This window comes from Bufo bufo, chromosome 11 (genome assembly GCF_905171765.1).
Source record: "Bufo bufo chromosome 11, aBufBuf1.1, whole genome shotgun sequence".
NCBI classification, from domain to species: domain Eukaryota; kingdom Metazoa; phylum Chordata; class Amphibia; order Anura; family Bufonidae; genus Bufo; species Bufo bufo.
This window is the reverse complement of record NC_053399.1, coordinates 50170897-50183001: the sequence shown is the minus strand read 5'-3', so window position 1 is coordinate 50183001 and position 12105 is coordinate 50170897. Positions and strand designations below refer to the sequence as shown.

Below are 12105 nucleotides of genomic sequence, written 5' to 3'. Positions count from 1 at the left end.
TGCATGCAGATTGCTGGATCCGGCAGGCAGTTCTGGCGACGGAACTGCTTGCTAGATCACTCTGCCGCAAGTGTAAAAGTAGCCTTAATCAGGCATTGTCTGCTGACCGTCTTTCTTCGGTGCCATGTTACAGGTCAGTATGGTGGTGCTGTTTATGCATTTGTACTTTTGGCTATTTGTTGCTTATGTTAGTACTAGCTTTGACTACTCTTAATGGAGATACACAATCAAAGGTAATACAAAAGTATGTAACGCTATTATGTGATTTTGTGCTCACCCTCTCTTTTTCCATCTTTCATGTAGCTTTTTTATATTTCATGTGCATTTTTAAATATATTGGATGCAATAAACTTTTTTTTTTTATTATTCTATGGTGTAGTGAGTTTTTTTTTTTTCTTTGCTGTCTATATTGTATTTGTGATGCATTGTTGTGATGACTTGTTTGTTTAGTCATTTGCTATATATTTTTCTTCGTGCCCGCACCCATATTTATGTGTACATCAGAGAATCCATAACCCTGAAAGGCCAAGAAGCTCCAGGGCCAGAGGTTCTCTGTCTACCACTGTTATTTTCGCCCTCACCTGTCACCAACTTCCCGCCCACATCTCTGCTCCATCTGCATCCATCCCCCCTCCCTTCTGCTTCCTCCTCTCATTTCAGATCCTGCATCTCCCAGCTGCCAGCCTCCATGTTTGTAAGTCTCCTCATTCTATTTTCTGTGCATGTGATGATGTCTTTTTGGTTATATCTCTAGGTATCAAGTAATCACAGCGAGCTCCTTGTGAAATTGGGTGGTCAGACCTGTTTTATGGATTTATTGCAGGGGTTTCCTATGGTTGAATTTCATTGTATTTAAAGTGATGCTGCTTGTAACCTTCTGCTCAGTCGCAATGTGTATTATAATGTTAATCAGTTACGTTGCTGGTCAGGAGGAGAATATCCGGAAGACAAATTGCTTTTTTTCACATGTAAGCATCGGATAAGAATAATGAATGCAATGTATCTCTTACTTGCGTAAAAGACATATACCCACCAGCTTACATGTATTTATCTGGCCTACCCTCATTTATGTTTTTCTGTGATGTGTTGAATTGGCCTGCTCTCCAGTGGAGAGATGGAGAAATTACTGGTAGATTAGACTAATACTATAAATATATAAATATATACACTGCTCAAAAAAATAAAGGGAACACTTAAACAACACAATGTAACTCCAAGTCAATCACACTTCTGTGAAATCAAACTGTCCACTTAGGAAGCAACACTGAGTGACAATCAATTTCACATGCTGTTGTGCAAATGGGATAGACAACAGGTGGAAATTATAGGCAATTAGCAAGACACCCCCAATAAAGGAGTGGTTCTGCAGGTGGTGACCACTTCTCAGTTCCTATGCTTCCTGGCTGATGTTTTGGTCACTTTTGAATGCTGGCGGTGCTTTCACTCTAGTGGTAGCAAGAGACGGAGTCTACAACCCACACAAGTGGCTCAGGTAGTGCAGCTTATCCAGGATGGCACATCAATGCAAGCTGTGGCAAGAAGATTTGCTGTGTCTGTCAGCGTAGTGTCCAGAGCATGGAGGCGCTACCAGGAGACAGGCCAGTACATCAGGAGACGTGGAGGAGGCCGTAGGAGGGCAACAACCCAGCAGCAGGACCGCTACCTCCGCCTTTGTGCAAGGAGGAACAGGAGGAGCACTGCCAGAGCCCTGCAAAATGACCTCCAGCAGGCCACAAATGTGCATGTGTCGGCTCAAACAGTCAGAAACAGACTCCATGAGGGTGATATGAGGGCCTGACGTCCACAGGTGGGAGTTGTGCTTACAGCCCAACACCGTGCAGGACGTTTGGCATTTGCCAGAAAACACCAAGATTGGCAAATTCGCCACTGGCGCCCTTCACAGATGAAAGCAGGTTCACACTGAGCACATTTGACAGACGTGACAGAGTCTGGAGACGCCGTGGAGAACGTTATGCTGCCTGCAACATCCTCCAGCATGACCGGTTTGGCATTGGGTCAGTAATGGTGTGGGGTGGCATTTCTTTGGAGGGCCGCACAGCCCTCCATGTGCTCGCCAGAGGTAGCCTGACTGCCATTAGGTACCGAGAAGAGATCCTCAGACCCCCTGTGAGACCATATGCTGGTTCGGTTGGCCCTGGGTTCCTCCTAATGCAAGACAATGCTAGACCTCATGTGGCTGGAGTGTGTCAGCAGTTCCTGCAAGACGAAGGCATTGATGCTATGGACTGGCCCGCCCGTTCCCCAGACCTGAATCCAATTGAGCACATCTGGGACATCACGTCTCGCTCTATCCACCAACGTCACGTTGCACCACAGACTGTCCAGGAGTTGGCAGATGCTTTAGTCCAGGTCTGGGAGGAGATCCCTCAGGAGACCGTCCGCCACCTCATCAGGAGCATGCAGAGGCGTTGTAGGGAGGTCATACAGGCACGTGGAGGCCACACACACTACTGAGCCTCATTTTGACTTGTTTTAAGGACATTACATCAAAGTTGGATCAGCCTGTAGTGTGTTTTTCCACTTTAATTTTGAGGGTGACTCCAAATCCAGACCTCCATGGGTTAAAAAATTAGATTTCCATATTTTTTTTGTTGTGTGACTTTGTTGTCAGCACATTCAACTATGTAAAGAACAAAGTATTTCAGAAGAATATTTAATTAATTCAGATCTAGGATGTGTTATTTTTGTGTTCCCTTTATTTTTTTGAGCAGTGTGTGTGTGTGTGTGTGTGTATATATGTATATGTATATATATATATGTATATATATATATATATATATATATATATATATATATATATATATATATATATATATATATATATATTTTTATTTTTTTTATTTGTACAGACCAAAAGTTTGGACACACCTTCTCATTCAAAGAGTTTTCTTTATTTTCATGACTATGAAAATTGTAGATTCACACTGAAGGCATCAAAACTATGAATTAACACATGTGGAATTATATACGTAACAAACAAGTGTGAAACAACTGAAAATATGTTATATTCTTGGTTCTTCAAAGTAGCCACCTTTTTGCTTTGATAACTGTTTGCACACTCTTGGCATTCTCTTTGAGCTTCAAGAGGTAGTCCCCTGAAATGGTTTTCACTTCACAGGTGTGCCCTGTCAGGTTTAATAAGTGGGATTTCTTGCCTTATAAATGGGGTTGGGACCATCAGTTGCGTTGAGGAGAAGTCAGGTGGATACACAGCTGATAGTCCTACCGAATAGACTGTTAGAATTTGTATTATGGCAAGAAAAAAGCAGCTAAGTAAAGAAAAACGAGTGGCCATAATTACTTTAAGAAATGAAGGTCAATCAGTCAGCCCAAAAATTGGGAAAACTTTGAAAGTAAGGGCTATTTGACCATGAAGGAGAGTGATGGGGTGCTGCGCCAGATGACCTGGCCTCCACAGTCACCGGACCTGAACCCAATCGAGATGGTTTGGGGTGAGCTGGACCGCAGAGTGAAGGCAAAAGGGCCAACAAGTGCTAAGCATCTCTGGGAACTCCTTCAAGACTGTTGGAAGACCATTTCAGGGGACTACCTCTTGAAGCTCATCAAGAGAATGCCAAGAGTGTGCAAAGCAGTAATCAAAGCAAAAGGTGGCTACTTTGAAGAACCTAGAATATGACATATTTTCAGTTGTTTCACACTTGTTTGTTATGTATATAATTCCACATGTGTTAATTCATAGTTTTGATGCCTTCATAGTCATGAAAATAAAGAAAACTCTTTGAATGAGAAGGTGTGTCTAAACTTTTGGTCTGTACTGTGTGTGTGTGTGTGTGTGTGTGTGTGTGTGTATGTGTGTGTGTATATATATATATATATATATATATATATATATATATAATAGTCGTGGCCAAAAGTTTTGAGAATTACATAAATATTGGAAATTGGAAAAGTTGCTGCTTAAGTTTTTATAATAGCAATTTGCATATACTCCAGAATGTTATGAAGAGTGATCAGATGAATTGCATAGTCCTTCTTTTCCATGAAAATTAACTTAATCCCAAAAAAACCTTTCCACTGCATTTCATTGCTGTCATTAAAGGACCTGCTGAGATCATTTCAGTAATCGTCTTGTTAACTCAGGTGAGAATGTTGACGAGCACAAGGCTGGAGATCATTATGTCAGGCTGATTGGGTTAAAATGGCAGACTTGACATGTTAAAAGGAGGGTGGTGCTTGAAATCATTGTTCTTCCATTGTTTACCATGGTGACCTGCAAAGAAACGCGTTCAGCCATCATTGCATTGCACAGGCAAGGATATTGTGGCTACTAAGATTGCACCTCAATCAACAATTCATAGGATCATCAAGAACTTCAAGGAAAGAGGTTCAATTCTTGTTAAGAAGGCTTCAGGGCGTCCAAGAAAATCCAGCAAGCTCCAGGATCGTCTGCGGGATTGGAGTGCCACCAGTGCAGAGCTTGCTCAGGAATGGCAGCAGGCAGGTGTGAGCGCATCTGCACGCACAGTGAGGCGAAGACTTTTGGAAGATGGCCTGGTGTCAAGAAGGCCAGCAAAGAAGCCACTTCTCTCCAAAAACAACATCAGGGACAGATTGATCTTCTGCAGAAAGTATGGTGAATGGACTGCTGAGGACTGGGGCAAAGTCATATTCTCCGATTAAGCCTCTTTCCGATTGTTTGGGGCATCTGGAAAAAGGCTTGTCCAGAGAAGAAAAGGTGAGCGCTACCCTCAGTCCTGTGTCATGCCAACAGTAAAGCATCCTGAGACCATGTGTGGGGTTGCTTCTCATCCAAGGGAGTGGGCTCACTCACAATTTTGCCCAAAAACACAGCCATGAATAAAGAATCGTACCAAAACACCCTCCAACAGCAACTTCTTCCAACAATCCAACAACAGTTTGGTGAAGAACAATGCATTTTCCAGCACGATGGAGCACCGTGCCATAAGGCAAAAGTGATAACTAAGTGGCTCGGGGACCAAAATGTTGACATTTTGGGTCCATGGCCTGGAAACTCCCCAGATCTTAATCCCATTGAGAACTTGTGGTCAATCCTCAATAGGCGGGTGGACAAACAAAAACCCACTAATTCTGACAAACTCCAAGAAGTGATTATGAAAGAATAGGTTGCTATCTGTCATGAATTGGCCCAGAAGTTGATTGAGAGCATGCCCAGTCGAATTGCAGAGGTCCTGAAAAAGAAGGGCTAACACTGCAAATACTGACTGTTTGCATAAATGTCATGTAATTGTCGATAAAAGCCTTTGAAACGTATGAAGTGTGTGTAATTATATTTCACTACATCACAGAAACAACTGAAACAAAGATCTAAAAGCAGTTTAGCAGCAAACTTTTTGAAAACTAATATTCGTGTCATTCTCAAAACTTTTGGCCACGACTGTACAGTTGCAAGAAAAAGTATGTGAACCCTTTGGAATGATATGGATTTCTGCACAAATTGGTCATAAAATGTGATCTGATCTTCATCTAAGTCACAACAATAGACAATCAGTCTGCTTAAACTAATAACACACAAATAATTAAATGTTACCATGTTTTTATTGAACACACCATGTAAACATTCACAGTGCAGGTGGAAAAAGTATGTGAACCCTTGGATTTAATAACTGGTTGAACCTCTTTTGGCAGCAATAACCTCAACCAAACATTTTCTGTAGTTGCAGATCAGACGTGCACAACGGTCAGGAGTAATTCTTGACCATTCCTCTTTACAGAACTGTTTCAGTTCAGCAATATTCTTGGGATGTCTGGTGTGAATTGCTTTCTTGAGGTCATGCCACATCATCTCAATCGGGTTGAGGTCAGGACTCAGACTGGGCCACTCCAGAAGGCGTATTTTCTTCTGTTTAAGTCATTCTGTTGTTGGTTTACTTCTATGCTTTGGGTCCTTGTCCATTCATCTTCTGTTGAGCTTCAGCTGGTGGACAGATTGCCTTAAGTTCTCCTGAAAAATGTCTTAATAAACTTGGGAATTCATTTTTCCATCGATGATAGCAATCCGTCCAGGCCCTGACGCAGCAAAGCAGCCCCAAACCGTGATGCCCCCACCACCATACTTCACAGTTGGGATGAGGTTTTTATGTTGATGTGCTGTGCCTCTTTTTCTCGACACAGTGTTGTGTGTTTCTTCCAAACAACTCAACTTTGGTTTCATCTGTCCACAGAATATTTTGCCAGTACTGCTGTGGAACATCCAGGTGCTCTTGTGCAAACATGCAACAATGGGTTTTTTGGACAGCAGTGGCTTCCTCTGTGGTATCCTCCCATGAAATCTATTCTTGTTTAGTGTTTTATGTATAGTAGATTCGCTAACAGGGATGTTACCATATGCCAGAGACTTTTGTAAGTTTTTAGCTGACACTGTAGGATTCTTCTTCACCTCATTGAGCAGTCTGCGCTGTGCTCTTGCAGTCCTCTTTACAGGATGGCCACTCCTAGGGAGAGTAGCAGCAGTGCTGAACTTTCTCCATTTATAGACAATTTGTCTTACCGTGGACTGATGAACAGCAAGGCTTTTGGAGATACTTCTATAACCCTTTCCAGCTTTATGCAAGTCAACAATTCTTAATCGTAGGTCTTCTGAGAGCTCTTTTGTGCGAGGCATTATTCCCATCAGGCAATGCTTCTTGTGAAAAGCAAACCCAGAACTGGGCAGCTGTAACCAACACCTCCAATCTCATCTCATTGATTGGACTCCAGTTGGCTGACACCTCACTCCAATTAGCTCTTGGAGATGTCATTAGTCTAGGGGTTCACATACTTTTTACACCTGCACTGTGAATGTTTACATGGTGTGTTCAATAAAAACATGGTAACATTTAATTATTTGTGTGTTATTAGTTTAAGCAGACTGTGATTGTCTATTTTTGTGACTTAGATGAAGATCAGATCACATTTTATGACCAATTTGTGCAGAAATCCATATCATTCCAAAGGGTTCACATACTTTTTCTTGCAACTGTATATATATTTTAGCAACTCGGGAAGCAAAAGAAGAAAACAGAGACCAAAAAGTTTCACAAGGTAGTGCTGTAAATTTCCGGTGGTCTGGAAATTCTGATTTTCCAGCACCTGGAATTTGAAAGGTTAAGAAAATGTGCACTGACCACATAAAAGCAGTAAAATAAAACACAGTAATATATTATAGGTCAGAATTGTACTTGTTCTGCTTTACCTGTACATTGGGGAGAGAGAAAGTTTTGAGGGTCAGACGGATCTGTTGGAAGGGATTCCACTAGATCTGAAAAACTTGAGGTGCCTCGGGTTTGTAGGACTGGGGTGGAAAGGAAGTAAAGTGCTAAATACTAGAGGCTGCTCGGGGTTTGTCAGGTCGACAAGAGTGTCTGCCTGTAAAGGATATGGGTGTGTGCCAAACTAGGGGGACTGGTGGGTAATAGTACCATCCCAGTCTCACCTGTTCTTAGAGAAACCCTTTTTAGCGCCAATAGTGGTAAGTCAATGTCAAGCTACTCAGGTATATAGTGGATCTTACATCAACATAACATTTGTAAAAGAGTATAATAAAAGAAGGTGTGGATATACAGTACAGACCAAAAGTTTGGACACACCTTCTCATTCAAAGAGTTTTCTTTATTTTCATGACTAGGAAGGCATCAAAACTATGAATTAACACATGTGGAATTATATACATAACAAACAAGTGTGAAACAACTGAAAATATGTCATATTCTAGGTTCTTCAAAGTAGCCACCTTTTGCTTTGATTACTGCTTTGCACACTCTTGGCATTCTCTTGATGAGCTTCAAGAGGTAGTCCCCTGAAATGGTCTTCCAACAGTTTTGAAGGAGTTCCCAGAGATGCTTAGCACTTGTTGGCCCTTTTGCCTTCACTCTGCGGTCCAGCTCACCCCAAACCATCTCGATTGGGTTCAGGTCCGGTGACTGTGGAGGCCAGGTCATCTTGCGCAGCACCCCATCACTCTCCTTCATGGTCAAATAGCCCTTACTTTCAAAGTTTTCCCAATTTTTCAGCTGACTGACTGACCTTCATTTCTTAAAGTAATGATGGCCACTCGTTTTTCTTTACTTAGCTGCTTTTTTCTTGCCATAATACAAATTCTAACAGTCTATTCAGTAGGTCTATCAGCTGTGTATCCACCTGACTTCTCCTCAACGCAACTGATGGTCCCAACCCCATTTATAAGGCAAGAAATCCCACTTATTAAACCTGACAGGGCACACCTGTGAAGTGAAAAGCATTTCAGGGGACTACCTCTTGAAGCTCATCAAGAGAATGCCAAGAGTGTGCAAAGCAGTAATCAAAGCAAAAGGTGGCTACTTTGAAGAACCTAGAATATTTTCAGTTGTTTCACACTTGTTTGTTATGAATATAATTCCACATGTGTTAATTCATAGTTTTGATGCCTTCAGTGTGAATCTACAATTTTCATAGTCATGAAAATAAAGAAAACTTTTTGAATGAGAAGGTGTGTCCAAACTTTTGGTCTGTACTGTATATAAAAAAAAAAAAATCAAAAATAATAATTATAATATATAGGATAAAAAAAATATATAAAAGATTATACACACAGATAGGAACACTACATTCGGTCTCAAGTGCCTAAGAGACCGTATTCTGCAGTGTCATACACGACATAGTGTGGTGTAGTAGGGTGAATTGGTTGTATCAAATAGGTAAAATCAGTTTAAAAGGATACGAGTACATATAATAATATAATAAAATACTGTAGTATCGTAGGTTCGTTTACTCACTTCACGAGGGGGGCGGTTTACCAGGATAAGCATAATACACCTGTAAACCAAACACCCCCCCCCAGCCTGGATCGCTTCTAGAGTTTTAACGGATGAAGGCAGCCAATTACACGGGTGTTTCTCTTCAAAGGTCTTTATTGCAATACATGTAAAAATCCGGCTCAACGTGTTTCGGGACAGGCACGTCCCTTCATCAGGAGCAATATTTTCTCTGTCTATGGTCACAGGTATTTATGCTCTAGGTTTATTGTTAAAATGGCGCCTAATTGGCAAAAGGGCGCCAAAAAATGGTAAAAGGGCGCCAAAACACTGTCAGGGGACCGCCCACAGGGAGAAAAAGCCATCTGAAGCCGATCTGTTCGGCCGGCCAGAAGGGGAAGTGTCCGGCTGCGCTATTGCGCATGACCGGAAGTCGGTGCGTTCCAGGCTGGAACGCATCGCGGCGTTCGGCCTTGTTGTTTGGTTTCCCCTACTTCTGGTGTTTTCTGTGGTCGGTGCGCATGTCCGGAAGTTGGGCATAGCGCTCCAAGCTGGAACGCATGCGGAGCTTCCGGTCCTTGTGATCTTAAATGTCAGTTCTTCTAATGTTTATACTTGTGGTAATTTCAGTATGGGGGCACAAAAAAACTGATCGAAGTATCTCTACATAGGTCTTTCTAGTAAAAAATCATCACAATTGGGTTAATTTCTTCTTTGGGGGCATATAAAATCGACATTGCATATGATGGGGTATATATCTGTGGGGCATATAAGATCGATATTTATTCTACCTGACATCTAATAAAAAATCATCATTACAGTTGGGTTAATTTCTTCTTCTTTTCTGGGGGCATGTAAAATCGATATTTATTCCACCTAACGTTATGTAGGTGTCTGGATATTGGTGTACATGGCTATTGGCTGACTGATATCAGTAGGGGGGAGAGGGGGAGGGTGGTTATATGTGCATCCACATCATGATCTGTGTGATTGGGGTATTTGGATGTGTTTTTGTATATTCTAATGAGGTGTATCTGGTTAATGTATTTATAGGATGTTTAGGGATGGGAAATCAGGGAGAAATAGAGAGAACAACAAAAATAGAAACAAAATGAAATCTAGAATCGGAGGTGATGGTGGGGTTGTTTTCTTCGGGATAAAATCCATAGGAGCATATATATGGAATCGAGTTCATGGGTAAAAGACATATGTATTTAAAAAATTATTTAAAATATAATTAATAATTAAATTAATTAATAAATAATGTGGGATTAGTTCACCCTATTTGTGTTGCTGTTTCTTATATTATCCACTTCCTTCACTGTTTTTTAGTTATATTATAATGCTCAACCTTTTTATGTTGTTCCTATTTCTCTACTTTTTTGGAGGTTTATTAGATGTGTCGGTCTAAATGCGTCCAGCGGTTTGGACGGGACATGTATGTTAGTTTGGCACTATGGGGCGGGGGAGGGAAGGGGGGAGAGAGAGAGGGGAGAAGGGTTTTTTTTTACGGGAGGGGAGAATAATGGGGGTCTTTTTTGTGTATTAGATGTGACTTTAGGGATAATTTATAATTAGTAGTTGGCGTGTTCTAGTGTTTCATTAAGGCCAAATGGAGTGAGGGTGTTGAGTTTGAAAATCCAGAACATATCCTTCCTACAGAGTTGTTGGTAGGAAGGGGTTTGCTCTAGGGGGATGACTTTTAGATTGAGGGGATTGCCTTCATGCGCTAGTGCGAAATGGCGCGATACGCTGTGTGTTGGGATTTTTCTTTTTATGTTTGATCTATGTTCATTCATCCGCTCTCTCAGCGTTTGTGTCGTTCGGCCTACATAGTAGATGTTACAGGGACATTGAAGTAGGTAGATGACGTTTCTGCTTGCACATGTCATTTGTTGTAGGAATGAAATTTTGCCTGTGGGATGTCCATCTCTCTACCTGCTGTTTTTATCATTTGGCAGCATTTACATTTTTTCGTGACTCCTTTTGAAGATCCCTTGAATTCTGGTGTTTGCTATTTTTTGTCTGTTCCGTTGTTTTTGGGGTTTATTTGTTTGGGCATGATGGGGCTAGGATGTTTTTTAGGGTTTTGGCTCTTCGGAAGGTGAGTCTTGGTGTTTTTGGTATTTCTTTACCTAGTATAGGGTCTTCGAGTAGTACGGACCAGTGTTTGGTTAAAATATGTCTAAGTGTTTCGTGATTTTTATTGTATCTTGTGATTAACCCTGGTCTGAAGGGGGTTTCTTTTGTTGCTTTTGGTCTGGGTTGGAGGCTTTCCTTCTGATCTATTTGAGAAATTTTCTTTTTCGAATTTTTGATGAGTTGTGGGGGGTAGCTCTTTTCCAGGAATCTTTTGGCTTAGGGTCTTTATTTGTGTTTGCATGGTGTCTGTATTTGTGCAGTTGCGTCTTATTCTTTTCATCTGGCTAAAGGGTATGTTGGTTTTCCATTTGTGGTAGTGACAGCTGTTGAAGTCTAAGAAGCTATTGGCATCTACGTTTTTGAAATGTGTGCTGGTGGAGATAATGTTGTCTTTACTGTTGAGGTGGAGGTCTAGGAAAACTGCGTTTGTTGGGTCAGATTCTAGTGTAAGATTAATGTTCCAATCATTCTGGTTGAGAGTTTGTACGAATGTTTTAAAATCTTCGTTATTTCCTTGCCAGATGAAGATGATGATATCGATATATCTTTTTGTAGAATTTAATGTTGGGGTGCTTTAGTAGACCATGTTGGTCCTCGAAAGCCCCCATGAAAAGGTTTGCATAGGAGGGTGCAAATTTGATGGCCATTGCTGTTCCTTTGGTTTGGATGTAAAAATTTTCTTTGTATGTGAAATAATTGTGGTCTAGGATGAATTCTATGGATCTCAAAATGAATTCTTTTTGGACTGATGTCATGATGGTGTCGTTGTCCAGATATGTGTTTGTGGCTTTAAGGCCTAGTGAATGTATGATGTTGCTGTATAGTGATGTTACATCTAGCGTGGCACAGATGTAATCTTCTTGCCACGTGACTTCATCCAGGCTCTGGATGAGGTAAGCCGAGTCTTTAAGTTGGGATGGGAGCATGATGACGTATCTCTGGAGGATGCCGTCAATGTATTCTGAAAGGTTAGAGGTAACGGAATCTATGCCATCGCTGGATGGGATACTTTGAGGTATTTCTGTTCCTTTTTATCTAGAATTCCTTGTGATGTTCCATGTTCTGTTAGGTCGTGAAGTTGGGTTTTGTAGGTTTTGGTGGGATCTTCAGTGATGGGTCTATAGTAATTGGTGCCTGATAGGATTCTCTGGGCCTCTTTTTCGTACTGGTCCGTGTTGAGGACAACTATTCCTCCTCCTTTTATCAGCGCTTTTTATAACGATGTTGGGGT

General features: G+C 41.3%; 1 protein-coding gene across 1 annotated transcript in view; it reads left to right on the top strand.

Moving 5' to 3' along the window:
• Positions 1-683: 683 nt before the first annotated feature.
• SCG5 (secretogranin V) overlaps positions 684-12105 on the top strand; it is a 53534-nt gene continuing 42112 nt past the window's right edge. The window contains exon 1 of the mRNA XM_040411771.1: positions 684-694. Within this exon, the coding sequence (XP_040267705.1) occupies positions 689-694 (6 nt within the window). The 5' untranslated portion in view covers positions 684-688. The remainder of the gene's footprint in view (positions 695-12105) is intronic.